We start from the raw sequence: 17,024 nt of genomic DNA, 5'->3' as shown, positions 1-17,024 counted from the left end.
CGGGAACCTCCACCCTTCTTATCCACAAGGAAGTATCTGGAATAAAATCCCCAGGGGGAAGTAGAGACATTGACCACCCGGACAGCACCTTTGGTAACCAACTCCATAACATTATTGTGTAACACAACATCACAACATGGAGAACAACGGGGAGGGAGAGAGAGAGGGGGTGCATCCGTAAACATTAACTTGTAACCATGGGCCACAATGGACAGGACCCAAGCGTCAGAAGTAACACGTTGCCAACAGGGCAAAAAAGGTCGAAGCCTGTCCAGAAACTGGGCAGCAGAGGAAGCACCCTCGGAGGCCAACGGGGGAGCGTTCAGGCGCAGTCAGAAGACCGAGGGCTTCTGCGCCGAGGTCGAAGGCTTGGGCGAAGAGGGCTGTTGCCTGCCCTTGGACCGGCCGGAGCGCCTGGAAGGGTGACGCTGCTGGGCAGAGTAGGATCGGTGACCGTAGGACTGGCCCGAGAAGAAGCGCCCTTGACGCTGCTGGTAAGGCTGGTAAGGGGTCTGGTAGGATCGGAACCGACCATAGCGATACCTCGGACCCGACGACTGGGCTGAGGGGGCGACCCCGAGGGACTTGGCCGTCTGCTGATTCTTCTTCATCAGGGAGAGGGACTCATCCGTCTTCTCCGAGAAGAGCTGGGGCCCCTCGAACGGGAAGTCCTCCACCTTCGCCTTCTTCTCTGGAGGCAGGGCCGTGGACCGGAGCCAGGCGTGCCGACGCAGGACCACCGAAGTTGCCATCGCTCGCGCTGCAGAGTCGGCGGCGTCCTTGCCAGCTGTCATTTGCTGTTTTGACAGCTTCACGGCCTCGGCTTGGAGGGCCTTAACCAGGTGGCGGCGATCCTCCGGGAGGTCGGAGAGGTAAGAAGACAGCCTCTTCCACAGGAATAGATTATAGGATCCCATTATGGCCTGGAAGTTGGCAATACGGAATCCCAGAGACGCGGATGAGTAGAGTTTCCTGCCCACGCCATCCAGCTTCCTGCCTTCCCGGTCCGCCGGGGCCGACGAGGAACCGGAACGGAACCGAGCCTGACCCTCCTCAGCCACGATCGACGAGGGTTTCGGGTGATTGAAGAGGTACGGGCAATCATCTTGCTTTAAACGGTAGTACCGTTCCACCTTCTTTGCCGTCGCGGACAGGGACGCCGGCGCCTGCCAGAGCGCGAGAGCGTTATCAACAAAATCCTCCACAGGGGGAAACGCCACCGACGCGGGGGACCCGGAATACAGCGCCTCCAGCAGCTTACTCTTGGGCTTGGAGGTCGTGGAGGAGACGTCTATCTCCAGCGCGGCGGCCATCCGCACCATTTGTTCGGAGAATAGCCTGTAATCGTCATTCGGGGACGATGAGCGGGGCCCACCCACGGTGTCATCCGGGGAAGGATCCGAGGCCGCGTCTGAAGAGCACTCCGACGGTGACGCCAGACCTTCATCATCCTCGGAATCCGAAAACTCCGGCGAGGTTTGCGTCGGAACCGAAGACCGGTGAGCGGTCGGGGCCGACGGATAAGTTGCAGGAACCGGCGGTCGCAGAGGTAAGCCCGGAGGTGGAGGAGCGGGTGCTGGGAGCCCGACTGGCTGAGCCGGAACGGAGACCATCGGAACCGACGGATGTTGCAGGAAGGGCAGCGACTGCTGGAACCACGCCACAAAATCCTGCCAGGAGGTCATGTTCCCAACCCCCGCGACCGGCTGGCAAGGGGGCAGAGGAGCAGGCACCGGGGCAGGCCAGCGAAGAGGCATCGGAACCGACGAGGTAGACGGCAGTGGAACGGAGGCCTCTGAAGGCGCCGGGGCGGACGGCAGGGAGCGCTCAAAAGATTGGAACGGATCCGGGAAAGGCGGAAACGGCACAAATTCCTCGGGAACCGACGGAGGAGGCGTGCAAGGAGGCGACGGGGTGTGGAGACTCACCACATCGTCGGGTATCAGGACTGGTTCGGTCGGAGAACCAGGTAGCACAGTCGGAGCTGGGGACAACGCACGGTCCTTGGCCCTCGACTTCGCCTTGGCCTTCTTGGACGGGGGTTCCGAAACAGCCTCCGGAACCGAAGGCTCGGAGGAGGACTTCGGCTTGGGAGCGGAACGCTTCTTGGCCTTCCGGCTCGAAGGACGATCCTCGGAACCGGAATCAGGTCGGGCCTCCGGAACGGGTTGCCCCGTCGGTTCCGAGGGGAGCGGCTCTGGCGACTTACGAGACGGCGCCGGTGACGGAGCGGCGGAGCGCGGCCTATCTCCCGAAGAGCCTGACGGCTTGGGGGGGAGAAGGTTGGCATCCCACAAGAAGGCACGGAGCCTGGCCTTCCGATCACTCCTTGCCTTCGGAGTGAAGGACATACAAATGGAGCAGCGCTCGACAACATGCCCCTCGCCCAGGCAGATGAGGCAGAGCTCATGGCCGTCCGAATGGGTCATCTTAGTGCCGCATTTATGACACTTTTTAAACAAAGATGTCTGCGACATAATGAACGGTATCTCCCGGCAGATGACAAGGGGAAAATACCGACCAGCAGAAGAAACGATCCAAAACTCCGAAGAGACGCTTGAAACGAACGCTAGACAATAGAACCTTTTCGACGGCGGCGAAAAAGGAACTGAGGGAATGCCGGGGACGTTCGGATATATATGCATTCAAAATTGGCGGGAACACCGGCGCGCATGCGCGGTGGATCCGAACGTCCCCCTCACATCTCTTAGAGCTAGAAAAATCTTTTCCGCGGCTGGCCTGCGCCTGCGCAGTCCCAATGTGGGGCTGCACAGAAGGACGAAGACGATGAAAATCTTCCCCACATTCTCCATTCCTGGGTTTGCGAGCTAAGAGCCATGTGGGTCAGGAGCCTGCACTGGAGAAGGTGGAGAGTTCCACTCCACAATCAGCCAAACTAGACGTTACTTCTTTTACGAGTTTGCTACGGAGCCAGCCCGTGCTCCATGCAGTCACACAGCAGCTCTGGGGAATGGCTGCTATAAAAAAGGTGAGCACAAATGGGCTTGGAAAGGAGAGCTCCTGCCTTTCCCCGAAGCTTTTTTCCCTATGCAAAAACAGTGCAGAGGGGAGACATTTCCCCATTTCTGCTGCTCCATGTGGAGTATCAGGTGCACATTTCCCCCCTCCTCACCCATTTTCAAGCACTGAAACAGCCACACCCTCCCCCGTGATCACTGCGGCCCTTGAAAAGGTGCAAGGGGGACAAGAGAACCTTGCCTGCCGCACTGCAGGCTCTTGTGGCATGTTTAAATTTTAGGCTTCAAAAAGGTGGCAGCGTCCCCATGGTGGACACATTATCACATCTAGTTTTATCCACAGACTCAAGAGTGGTCCAGAAGTTTCAACTCTAGCAATTCATCTGTGATGGATATATGTGTAATCATGACAGTCAACGATTAATGGACACGTCCATGTGAACTAGTCCTGTTAGGATGTGTGCTCCACAGTGAGAAACACTACTAGTAAGATGTATTGTCGAAGGCTTTCACGGCTGGAGAACGATGGTTGTTGTGGGTTTTCCGGGCTGTATTGCCGTGGTCTTGGCACGACCACGGCAATACAGCCCGGAAAACCCACAACAACCATACTACTAGTAAGCATCAGGACTAAAGAAACAAACTGACTGGACGTCAGAGCCAGCCTAGTCTTGCAAATATCTGACAACACCCAAGTGGCTGGGAACTCCCCCACCCCCCGTATTACTAGTCAATCATGTTGTATGCTCTGATTGAAAAACACACATACTCCAGGGTGCGCATCTTCAATGGCACTATTATTTCCCAGTTCCCATAGGCATTTAGATTTCAGTTTCTGTAGTTTATCATCAGTTTTCATAGTGGGTGGTTATCTTCTGATGACAAGCCCTGTCGTGCACAGTTCACTTTTTTTTAGCAGTTAAATTATTTTTTAAAAAATTTAAATTCTGTCTGCTCATCAGCAGCGGCATAAACGAAAAGCCAGAAGAAAAATAAGATAGAACCCAGTCTTTCCAGTACTGTTGATTTTCATCTTGTAGCCCTACCACTCCTCCCTTTATATACTCACTTGGCACCAAGTATCACTATATACTACATTAAAAGGTAGGGTGTATATTTCAGGCCACCGTATCTCAAAATGGATATTGTAGCATGGGAAAAGGTGCAAAAAAGGGCGACCAAAAGGCTCAAGGGAGTTGAAATGCCTACCTACAAGAGACAGCAAGGGGGAGGGGGTTGTAGTTTAAAAAAATAAAGCAGAAGTCTGCTGGCTCCTTAAGTACCTACACCATTTATTCCAATATAAGCTTTCGGACGTCAGAACTCACTGCAGTAGATATAGGCACAGCAATTATCTATACAATAGGAAGGTGTGGGGAGATGTTACAAAGAGAGGCCATTTTGAAACAACAACCAATCAGAGAGAGAGAAATCAATCCGTACAGAGTGGGTTGCTTGTACACGATGGGCAGAGTAAAATAAACAATAAAATCTAACCAAGGAAGGTGCAGTCTAAAATGTGACAAACAGAAGCTATAAAAAGGTGGGTAACACTGAGTTATTAATACCTGTTAGCAGGGCTTTTTTTCTGAGAAAAGAGGCGGTGGAACTCAGGACCGCACAATGACATCACTGGGTCAGCTGGAACAAGGGGGGAGTTTTTTTAAAGTTTAAATCGCCTTTGGTGAAAATGGTCACATGGCGAGTGGCCCCACCCCTTGATCTCCAGACAGAAGGGAGTTTAGATTGCCCTCCGTGCCAGATCAGGGGGCGGGGCCACCAGCCATGTGACCATTTTCAAGAGGTGCCGGAACTCCGTTCCACTGTGTTTGAGCTGAAAAAAAGCCCTGCTCGTTAGTTAGGAAACCCAAATCTTTGTTCAGGCCTGGGGGAAAGTAGTATTGAATCTCTTGATGAATTCTAATTCAGCGTTTTTGCACTGGATTCTCTTTTTATTTTTTTTTATTTTTATAGTAGAACAGTGAACTTTAGATCCTGGAAGATTAAAACGTTCCTCCACAGGTTTCTGAATATTTCAATTTTTGATATCAGATTTAAGGGGGGACATGAATGAGATTTATACAGTTAAACATGTTGTGCACAGAGTAGATAGAAAACATTTTTCCTCCCTCTCACATAATACTAGATCTCATGTGCACTCAATGAAGTTGATGGGCAATAGATTCAGAACAGACAAAAGGAAATATCTAGAAAGCAATCTTAAACTGGCCTTCTCAGAAACCTATGTAAAATATTCTTGGGATGGCACTGTTATTAACTTAGTAAGTAATTGTGGAAATCTCTGCCAAGGGATGTAGTGATGGTCATTAGGCTAGCTGCCTTTATTACCATTTTTGTGAGATATTTTTTTTTAATTACAGTTAAGAAAATATTTATAAAAATGCCTTAGGGGGGAAGCATTACAAAAATAGAAGGCTACCCTAGAGAGAGCATAAAAAAACAATAATTGCAATTTTAAAAGTCCATCTGTTAGACAAGCTTTAAATTTTCTTGACTTTACAATCAACACAGAAGATGTTAGATACTGTTTTATCTCCATCCGACACATAAAAAGGTACCACATAGATTCTACTTTCCTGGCATCTTCATTATGTTGGTTAGCGGTAAATCTAACAATGGAATTTAAAGGGAGATGAGATAACTTCATGGCAGTTCGTCAAGGCAGTTCATCAATCGCTATTACCCTTGACGACTAAATAGAGCCTCGATGTCCAGAGGCCGGCCATGAGGGCTTTCTGAATACTAGCACCGACGTGCAATAGAGGGAGGCTTTGGGGTCTCTACCTCGCAAGGCCTTCTGAGTTTATCTGGTTGAACAATGTGTGAAATAGAATGGACCACTGGTCTGACCTATAGTGACTACTCAAATATTATGAAAACAGGGCTGATTTTGAGGGGGAATGTGCAGGAACGCAGTTCCAGCAGTTCCCCAAAGAGGTCACATGACAGGTGGCCCCGCCCACCCGACTCAGCCATTTGGGGCCCGTTTTGGCCTGGATTGGGGCCAAAACGGCCCAGATCGTGCCTCTGACAGGTGGTGGATCACTCTCCTGCTCAGCAGAGGCCCAATCTGACCCTTTTGGACCCCTTTTCGGCCATCTTGGGCTCAATTTTGGCCCTGAATGGCGAGGATTGGATCCAAAACAGCCAGGATAGGTGATGTCAGGGGGTGTGGCATATGCAAATCAGGCATGCTAATAGCACACTTTCGGTGATGGCAAGGGGTGTGGCATATGCTAATGAGTTATGCTAATGAGTTCCTCTAGCTATTTTTCTACAAAATGACCCCTGTATGAAAGTCTCTCTCAGCATGTATAGCACATTTTGCAATTCCTATTTCTTGAACAGCAATCTCCTCTGATGTTTGCCTCTTTGAAGGCGGGGGGGGGGGCATATCTGAAATCCGACCTGTGGAGAAGCTGCTTGGGAAGGGAGTTGCTCTAACCACCACTTCTCCTTTACAATCTGGCTAACACCCAACACCACACTGCAGCAGAGAAGCAGTGATCAACACAGGGAGACGAGTAACACAGTTCTGGCCCCTGTCATGGTAACATAAGCCTGTAACAAACCTTTACTACTTACTTGGCTTTGTGGAACTTCATAGTCAGCTCCCCAATAAAGTGTCATCCCAAGAGAATAAACGTGAATCTGCAATGCAACGAGAGACATCAGTGGAGTTGATGGAATAACGAATCATCTGGCTGGAATTATGTTTATGATGGTGGGTGGGGGAGTAATACAAGATGGAAGCCTGCTGGACACACAGCAAAGATCCCAGTAAGACTTATAGCCTCCTGAGGACCTGATGATGGGAAACAGCTGCTTCAGAAAGTGATTTCTTATGTAAACATTTGCAGGAATTGGCAAGTGTTCACAAATCTCTTCAGACTGAACACACAGGATTGATCATTTGACACTTAGCTGTTCATCAAAATGTTTCCGACTCTTTTCACAAGAAGCAAGCTTATTTTGCAACTCATTGTTTGTTAAACGAGCTGAAATTGTATTTCTGGCAACATCAGAGTTAATACAGCTGCTTTAAAAAAAGAAGTTCAAATTTAGTGAGTGACCAATAAGGCACTGTTCTTGATTGTCCAGCATCTTTGCCAGAAATTTATCACTGAATACATCATTTCTTTGGGTTAGGGATGAAGTCATAAACCAGAGGCTCAATGCAACCCTGTCATTGTGTTTTAGGAGGTCATTATAAATGGGAATTTGTTTTGGTTTCAGCACTTTTGCGGGATAAGCTCAGGTTTCAGAAGCAAGAGCAGAAAATAAAAGCAGATTCCCACTCAGGAGTTCTCTTGATGCCTTAAGATAAATAAAAGTACTGAAAACCAGAAGTAGGTAGCAGGCACACAACACAGTTAACTGTGAAGTATTAAGAGATGGACTTGCTTTATAATTAAAATAACCATCTTGGCATTTTGAGGAGTATATTTATCTTAAAGTTGTCTTTGCTTTGAACTCCTCATTTGACCAGAACTCTTAACTCTGAGTAAAAAGTTAAGCAGTAACTAAAAAATGAGTGGGAAAGTCTTGGGATACTGAGACATTCTGTTCTTTCCCAGTTCTTCTGTTTTTCTTTATCAATGGTTGCGTTAACACAAAACAACCATGCACAACTGAACAGAATTTAGTTGTCAGCCTAAAGCACAAGAACAGACAGCAGCATGGAGGTGTGGTTCCACACCCTAATAGTGACCCAGGTTTGCAAGAATAGGGAGGACAGATGTTTGACTGGTGCAGGTCAGACTGCTGCCAAATAGTTTGTAATAGCTGGGAGAAAGTTAGAGTGAGCACAGACAAGATCACACATTTTCATTCTGCATTTGTTCATTAATGTGGAACACCTGTCGCTCCGTGGCTCCACATCAATTCACACTCGAAGAATGGGGGAAAAAAAATCAATATTGGCTGCTACTCTGCTATCAGTAGGAAAGGACTGTTAGTAAGGGTGCTTTCCATGGTCATAGATCCAGAGGAGTTAGCCATGTTAGTCTGTAGTAGCAAAACAGTAGAGAGTCCAGTAGCACCTCTAAGACTAACCAACTTTACAGGAGTTTTTCTTCCGTGATTCATGAGTTGCATGTATGGGATGGGATGCATGATAACACTGTAACCCCTCGACCATTGCCTTAAAGGGGGAGCACTTTTGGGTCTCCACTTTGGTTCAAACATGGGCTTAGGGCCAGAAGATGGAGTCTGCATCCTGCTGATGTTATCCTAACAGCAGTGGCTCATTAAGCAGCAACCATGCCGAGGACAAGGTGGTCAGTCATTAAGCAGCAATGGAATGCAGACCAGCTCCTCCCTAAAGCCCACCTGAGGCTGATTAAACTGGAGGGCCATTCTCCCCAAGGACTTTAGAGCCTCCTCCTTGAATAATTTGACCCAAATGAACGACCCAGGTCTCCAAGACAATGAGCAACAGACTAACCCCAGCTCGTTCCTCCCCTTATCCTTGTGACTGTACAGGAAGATTTCTGCCCTCTCCTTAATCTTGCTATTCACCCAGCCTTAGGTCTGTGTTTCTCCAAACCTCCTCCAGGAAACTTTTTAACTTTTATGCAAACCAGGAAAACTCTCTTTTTCAATATTAGCCTTTCCCCCACTTTAAACTTTGGTGATTCTCCAGAATTAGGTCTTCTGACAGCCTCAATGCAGGGCAGGATCTAGCAGGTACTCAGCATTAACGTAGTCCAGTCATCTTCCCAGAGACAGCCATCAGTCACTTCCAGTCTTTTGTTCACTCATCACTGCCTCACCTTATGACCAGTAAATTCCAAATCATGAAACATCTGGACCATTAATATAGCCCACAAATCCCCAATACTTCGCAGCAGTTTCTCCAGTTACTAGTACTACCCCTGTGTGGCACAGGTTTGAGACACCAGCTGGTCTGTGTCTCTACACCCCACTCTTCTGATATTCACATCAGGACGCTACAGGATTTCCACACTCAAAAGGAGACGTCATATGCTCCCCTCCCCTTTTTGTTTTCCCTTATATACAGGTAGCTGTTAGGGAAAGGTTTTGGGTTTGCTGCTCTGCAATCTATCTATCTTGCTCTCTCATATTTCTTGTAATTGTTGTTTAATTTGGTTTATGTTATCTCAATAAAAATCTTTTTCATTTTAAGAGTGCGTATTCCCCCCAGTTATTCTGAGTTCTTGGCTGGATTTAGACCAGCCCAGAAGATGTCGAAATATTGTTTTAAATACCCCACAATACATGTGTTTGTTCTGGGCCAGCAAGGGGACGCCTTTGCTTGTCACAGGGCCTCCACGTGTACAGCAATTCGGGGTAACAACACACCCATCTGCAGCTTTGCAAAAAAAAAATCTAATTTTTTTAAAAGAGTATTTTCCTAAGAAAGTTCTGCAGTGGAAAAGTTATTATACCTTTTCAACATCCGAGAGAGAGGATAGTGGCTGATTTTGGAGTACTTCTGGCGCAGTAAATGCTCGCAGATCTTGGTTGGAAACATTTTCATCTGTAAACGATACACTTCCAGATGGAAGCAACAGCAAAGACCACGGAGAAATGATGAAGCTCAGCGCTGCAGGGTCAGCTGTATTTGAGAGGAGGAAAATCCAAGAAGCTGTTAAAATGCCAAATCAAAAGGACATGGCATATATTCGTTCAACAAAGAAAACAGAGGGCAAAGAGTATTCAACAGGAAAAAAACCTAATTTTAAAATCCCTTTTAAACTTTAATTGACCCTCAATTCAACTAAAATGAAATGAAATATCAAACTGGACAAACAAAAAAAAGCATCTCAAGTCTGAGTGATATTTCTCTGCCTGAGACCTCGCAAAGCTCCTTCCATTCAGAGCAAACAATATTCAGCTAGATGGACCAATGGTCACTTTTGGCATAAGGCAGTTCATATTTATTGATGCAAAAGTTATATTACTTGCTTACTTAATTTATATCCTGCCTTTCTCACCGAGACTCAATGTGGATTGCAGAATCGGAAAACAATGTTTAAAAGGCCATTATAATCTATACAACGAATAATGCCATAAAAATGAATTATAAAACTACAAAACAATGAGATAAAATCCAGCTTCTTTGCTGCTGTGAAGTTAAATTACACATTCCCACCCTCCCCCAATTCCACACCACTGAGAAGGTAGTTAGTATTCCATTTATTTATTTATTTGTCTGTTTATTTATTTATTTCAAATGTGTATTCCGCCCTCCCCACGAGCGGGCTCAGGGTGGATAACAACATATTAAAAATACAATTAAAAATTCATGTTCATTAAAAACAATACATTTAAAACAGGATGGTGGACAGCCTTCACAGGGAGGGTTAAGATTTATACACCCCTTTTTTCCAGGCCGGCAGAGGCCCAGCCTCAGCCATATGCCTGGCGGAACAACTCTGTCTTGCAGGCCTGGTGAAAAGATAGTAGGTCCTGCCGGGTCCTGATTTCAGCAGACAGGGCGTTCCACCAGGTGGGAGCCAGGATGGAAAAAGCCTTGGCTCTAGTCGAGGCTAGGTGGGCCTCCTTGGGGCTAGGGACCACCAACAGCTGTTTGTCCCCTGATCTAAGTGTCCTCTGGGGAATATATATGATACAGTAGGATCCAATGCTGCCTTTCACTGACAATCTAATATTTTTTCTGTTGTTTTCGGTGCAATTACTCCAAGCAGCAATAGCAATGTTTGGAGTCACTTGAACAGACTATGCTTCCTCCACCACCACCACCCCTCAAAACCTATTTGAGCCATGCCTGTTGGGTGCTCATTCTAAATTCTAAAGTTAATTGGTGTTGTTGTGGAAATATGCAAACAGAAAACCATTTGTGTTCTACGTAAGAACCTCCATTCATGCTCTGTGAATAATATTGCCATAAAGAAAAGCAAACACTGAAATGATTCAGCCTACGTTTGACATTTTAAGACAGGAAGCCCTCTTACCCATAGAAAACGGACTCTGTAAGTATATAAAACTTTCTGGAAGCAACATAACAAAACCATTGGTCACTCTACTGTGAAGTGTTTCACAATGCTGGAGCTACCCACTGTTTCTGAGTAAAAAGATATTGCCCACTGTTGGGGTATGCCAGTAGACTCTTGATATATTCTAGTCATCTGTAGCACCTGCCCAACTGACTAGTATCCATTTATTTTCCCTATTCCCTTTCAAAAAGTCTTTGTGGTATGACATTCTTATTTCCCTTCCACCACCACTGACCCCTTGCTAATGGCTGGCAAACATGGAACCTTATAATACCATGAGACATAGGGTTGCCAGGCCCCCTCAACCTCCCAGCAGGGTGGGGGGTGCACACATGCTCCCGTAAGCATGATGACGTCACTTCTGGGAAGTGACGTCATCATGCGGCCCCTGGGAGAGCATCCATGCTCCACAGGGGCTCCTGCGCTCCACAGCGGCTCCAATCCAGGCCTGATCTGGGCCAAAACGGGCCCAATCCAGGTGGCTCCAGTGCACAGGAGTGCGCAGTGCCGCAGGGGAGCACGCAAGGAAGGTGTACTCCCCACGCTGGACAGGTAAGAGGGGGTGGGGTGTGGGGGGCGGGGGATCCCCCACTCCTGGCAGGGGTCTGGCATCCCTCATGAGACATGATAGATTCTACACTTTTGAAGAGAGGAGGGAGGAAAGTCAAATTTCTTTTGGCTGTTTTTAGCGACTGCACAATAATGGTAACATCTAGTTTGGCCCTTTAGCACATTTTGACTTTTATCCCTTTTTTATCCTCCACTGCCTTCATATTTGTCTGATGCGAGGTGGGAAGTGTGATTTCAGACAACATTTATATCCGTTTCGGAAGTCGCTATAAATCATTATTTTCTTTTTAGCCCTCAGCGCAGTCTGAGCATGAGGCCTGGAGATTTTTTCCTCGCACCATATTGCTAAAAGGTCAAGGGTTTCCCCTCAGCCCATTCAGTTTGCCATCTGAAGACATCCTTTCCTTCTGAGAGAGAGCCTGCAAGACACCCACTGTGACTGGAATTTAGTTGATGATTAGCCCATTTGTCATTGTGTAGAAACAGCCGCTTCTACAGCCAAAGGAAAAAAGGGCTATTTCAAGTCTGGAAAACAGTGCAGGATGGCTTAAGCTTGCCCTTCCCTGCATGCCATGATCCCAGTCCTAGTCGGGTCGTCTATACACCTGACAATTATGTTTCAGCTTGGAACTTCCGGAACACATCTAATTTGACAAGACCCCGGGCCAACCTGGAAACACTGTAATTTATAGTTAGATCCTAATGCAGCTACCCTACTAAAAATAATCTGTTGTGGCTTTTACTGCAGATCTCTCATCTATACAGCCACATGGTGCTGCAGGTTTTAAAATGGTTAGCAATTTTTTAAATGGGAAAACAGATATTTTTAAAAAACATTTGTGTGCGTTTTTCTTTTTCATGTTTTGATAGGCCATAGAAAATGGGTTTAATGGCTCCCTGCCTAGAAAATTAAAGATGTGTTTTGCTAACAACTGGTACAACAGTAATTTGAACTATTGTATTTTTTCAGTGAAGTTATGCAAGTTTTATGCTTAACCATTAGTCTGTTGCCTTAATATTTTGTTAGTCCCTTGTGATTTTGTCCCATCTCTTTGCTACCTTTTATTTTTTTTTTGCAGCTGGAAACTGGTTAGGATGAATTTATTGGGCTCAGGATAAAATGGTCGCAGCTCATTTGGGGCTCCAGTTGTAATGACTGTGTGAAGGCATTGTTGTACGGAAAGTGACTCATTTCTTCTTCACAGAATCACAGAGTAGGAAGGGGCCATACAGACCTTCTAGTCCAACCCCCTGCCCAATGCAGGATGAGCCTAAAGCATCCCTGACAAATATTCATCCAGCCTCTTCTTGAAAACTGCCAGTGAAGGGGAACTCATCACCTCCCTAGGCAGCTGATTCCACTTTTGAACTACTCTGACCGTGAAATAGTTTTTCCTAATATCCAGCCGGTACCTTTCTGCATGTAATTTAAGCCCATTGTTTCAGGTCCTATCCTCTGCTGCCAACTGGAACAGCTCCCTGCCCTCCTCCAAATAACAGCCTTTCAAATATTTAAAGAGGGCAATCATGTCCCCCCTCAATCTCCTTTTCTCCAAACTAAACATTCCCAAGGCCCTCAGCCTTTCCTCATAGGGTTCAGTCTCCAGACCCCTGATCATTCTCATCGCTCTCTTCTGCATCCTCTCGATTTTGTCCACATCCTTTTTGAAGTGAGGCCTCCAGAACTGCACATAGAACTCCAGGTGCAGCCTGACCAAGGTAGTATAGAGAGGAACGATGACCTCCTGTGATTTCGATGCAATGGCCCTTTTGATACAACCCAAGATTGAGTTTGCCTTTTTTGCCACCACATCACACTGACTGCTCATATTTAGTTTACAGTCGGCTCTTACTCCCTATCTACTCTTACTCTTCCTACCTAAGCAGCCTTATACAAAGTATTGATTTTTTTAAAAACCTCATACATGGGTAGCACCTTGGGAAGGGAGCTTGACAGAGTTCAGGAGGGAGCAATGCCAGCAATAAAAGCTTTCTGTTTACTGTCGCTGGGTGCTAATAAAGCCAGTAGGCCACACAGAGAAGCATTGAGTAGAGAAAGGATTAAACACCCTCTTTCCTCATCATTATTTTCTGCCACTTCTCCCTCTAGTGAAACTGATGATTTTCTTCTAAAATCCAAACAAAAAAGACCAAAGGGATTCTGTCATTTGCAGCCCAATATGTCTTGCTGCAGCTTTGCCCCCAGTCTACTGGGCCATGGAGTACATGAAAGGCAGGCAGTAGAGTAGGCCAGGATCTATCCATGACTAAGACTGCAGGGCCCACCTGCTCCTGTCCAGAAATGATACTGACTTTGCCACAAGTTGGTTATTGCCATCTTCATATATTATCTCTGTGCACAAGAAAAGGCACAAAGCTACTCCACAGAAAATACATAGGAATATGTCATTTTGAAATCCAACAAGAATGCAGGGATAAGACTTTTATCTAAATTAAATATCAAAGAGGAAAAAAGTAGGTATCTTTTTTTTCTGGGCCAGAAAAGCATTAAAAGTTGTACTGTAAAAGTTTTTTTAATACTGCAAATTGAAACCAAGTAAACAGACAAAACTATATGCCAAATGTCTTTGAGAAACGAACAGAGAGAGAGAGTCATAACAACAATGCGTAGGAGTGGAAGCAGAGAAGCAAATTATAAAAATCCCTTCTCATTCACTCACAAATTCTGAAGGAGAGGGATAAATGACTCATAGGGATAAAACGCTAAAGCTGGCGATGAAGAACCAGTCCCAACCTACAAATATATCTCCATATCTCTGTGTGGTATAGTCCTCCCTACGCATAGTTATCATACCAGAGAGAAAGATTAGGTCAAAGCTTCGACTTAGATGTATTGTGAATTGTACAAACCCGGGAAGGCTATACCACGCACCTTTTCTTAACATCTCTTTGGCTCTGAGGCTGCTGCTGTTGACGAGGATTTCATTTTGTCTCATTTTACAGCAATCCCCCCAGGTGCTTTTTGCGCAATCCAGGATCACTCCTCAACATGGATCCAACAGAACTAGACCAACCTGCATCGTCCACTGTAGTCTAGCTGCACCTTTGCCTATCCCACAACTTTTATGAAAGGAATCTGGAAAAGAATACAGGTCAGCCGGAGGACAAGTCTTCCTTGGTGCTACTGACCTGAACTTGTACTGATAGTTTGTCCTTTTAACTGAGCATGCTAAGCAGTTTACCTACTCATCAAAAATGAAATGAGTGTGGTGAGCAGGGCTTTTTTTCAGCTGGAACGCAGTGGAACGGAGTTCCGGAACCTCTTGAAAATGGTCACATGGCTGGTGGCCCCGCCCCCTGATCTCCAGACAGAAGGGGGGGTTTAGATTGTCCTCCGTACAGCCGTAGAGATTGGAAAGTCTGGCCTTTGGGAAAGGAAGAGCTTCCAGTCTCACAAAACAAAAGGGAACGCATCCCACCTGCCTGACTGCTGAAGTGGCTGTGATCAGTGCTCAGAATTAGGAGGAGACGTGTCGCCTCCTGTGTACCTCCTACTTTCTTGCCCTGGGCTGAAACCTACTTTTAACTTAGGTGACAAGCCAATGACTGGACTATATAACTTCAGACTGCAGACAGGTGCTCCCATGTTCATATGCTCCTTCATTTAAAAAAAAAAATATTATAAAAACTTTGCACATTGGGAAGAGACTAGGGTCGCTTCCATACGTCCTTAATGGGATGGCCTACCAACGGAACTCTGGCAGGTTATCTCACTCATTACACACGTCATCATTTCCCATGCACGAATGGGTCATAATGATCCCTGTTTTTAAGCGTTTTTTGTGAGACCTGCTTTGGTCTGTGTTTATTTTTCATGCAGGTTTTTCTGCACGATTATCCTACCGTTTCAATGCATGCAGAGGCTTTTTTGCGCTTCAGAAGAGCTGTCCCACAAATCTCCAACCCCTCCTCTTGCCATTACCCGTCCTTTAAACATCACACGTGCATCTGGCTCGCATGTGCGATAGTATGATCTCCCCCCCCCCTTTTTACTTTTTTTAACGGTCCTTGTGTTATCATGATATCTACATATACAAAGGGAATCATACTGCACTGCTTGCTACATTGGATCACTCAGCAATTGGACCTATCAGTCGAGGAACAACACTGAGAACGGAATGCCATTTCTGATTTTATTTTAAATATGGAATCGCGTGATTGCGCTACTCTACTCTTTGCATATTTATTAAACACTTTTGCATTTAAAACTTTGAGTGGGAAATCAACGGTAGAGTACTACTCATGCACAGTTTCTACAGAAGCTGAAAGACAGGACAATGATATAGCGTAATCCTGCATGCGCTTTAAAAAAAAAAAGGAAAGTTGGGCAGGAATGCACCCATGTATTCTTCACCTCTCAAAGGCAGGGAAGAAAACGTTTGGAACGAACCTGGAGAACTTCATCAGGAGAGCTTTAAACTGATGCCGCAAGGGGCAGGGGACGATCGACATGGCGACTTCAATGATGAAGCGAACACAGTGGGGACCCACCTGGGTAGGAAAGGTCAAACAAAGGTACAAGGCTACAAGTGTCTATATACCAATGTCCAAAGTATGGGCAATAAGAAAGAAGAGCTTGAGCTTCTATTGCAAACAGAAGGCTATGATATAGTAGGAATTACTGAGACTTGGTGGGATGATTCCCATGACTGGAATGTGCTAGTGGATGGGTATGAGTTGTTCAAGAAAAAACGGAAGCGTAGAAGAGGAGGTGGAGTGGCGTTGTATGTGAGGAGAGGGCTTGACTGTCAAGAAGTTATGGAGAATGGGTCGGAACAGCCCGGTGGAAAGTATATTCCACCGGGTATTGAGAGCCAGTTTGGTGTAGTGGTTAAGAGCACGGGACTCTAATCTGGAGAGCCGGGTTTGATTCCCCACTCCTCCACAAAGCCAGCTGGGTGACCTTGGGCAAGTCACAGTTCTCTTGAGCTCTCTTAGCCCCACCCACCTCACAGGGTGATTGTTGTGGGGTAATAATAACACTTTGTAAACTGCTCTGAGTGGGCATTAAGTTGTCCTGAAGGGCGGTATATAAATCAAATGTTATTATTATTATGTTATTATATGGGTAGAAATAAGGGGAGGAAGGACAAAGGGTATTATTGTTGGAGTCTGCTACAGACCACCTGACCAGCGAGAAGAAATGAATGCTGCCCTCTTTGAACAGATTGGCAGAGCATCCAGACATCAGAAGCTTGTAATTATGGGTGACTTCAACTTCCCCGATGTGTGCTGGGAGACAGGCTCAGCAAAGCATCATGAATCACGCAATTTCCTGACCTGCCTGGCCGATAACTTGCTTTTTCAAAAGGTGGAGGAAGCTACAAGGGGTTCGGCCATATTAACCAACAGGGAAGAATTGGTAGATGAGATGAAGGTGGTGGGGACCTTAGGGGGAAGTGACCATGTCCTTCTTGAATTCCAGTTGCTGTGGGGAGCCAAGGAAGTTCAT

General features: G+C 46.3%; 1 protein-coding gene across 1 annotated transcript in view; it reads right to left on the bottom strand.

Moving 5' to 3' along the window:
* The window catches only part of PTPN13 (protein tyrosine phosphatase non-receptor type 13), a 195,898-nt gene that overhangs the window by 108,736 nt on the left and 70,138 nt on the right, over nt 1-17,024 (bottom strand). Inside the window, exons 3-4 of the mRNA XM_054989766.1 lie at nt 9,410-9,579; nt 6,585-6,650 (exon numbers count right to left, since the gene is read on the bottom strand). Coding sequence (XP_054845741.1) covers nt 6,585-6,650; nt 9,410-9,579 — 236 coding nt within the window. The remainder of the gene's footprint in view (nt 1-6,584; nt 6,651-9,409; nt 9,580-17,024) is intronic.

This window comes from Eublepharis macularius, chromosome 10, assembly GCF_028583425.1.
Source record: "Eublepharis macularius isolate TG4126 chromosome 10, MPM_Emac_v1.0, whole genome shotgun sequence".
Classification (NCBI taxonomy): domain Eukaryota; kingdom Metazoa; phylum Chordata; class Lepidosauria; order Squamata; family Eublepharidae; genus Eublepharis; species Eublepharis macularius.
The sequence above is the reverse complement of the archived record's forward strand: the minus strand, read 5'-3'. Positions and strand labels throughout refer to the sequence as shown.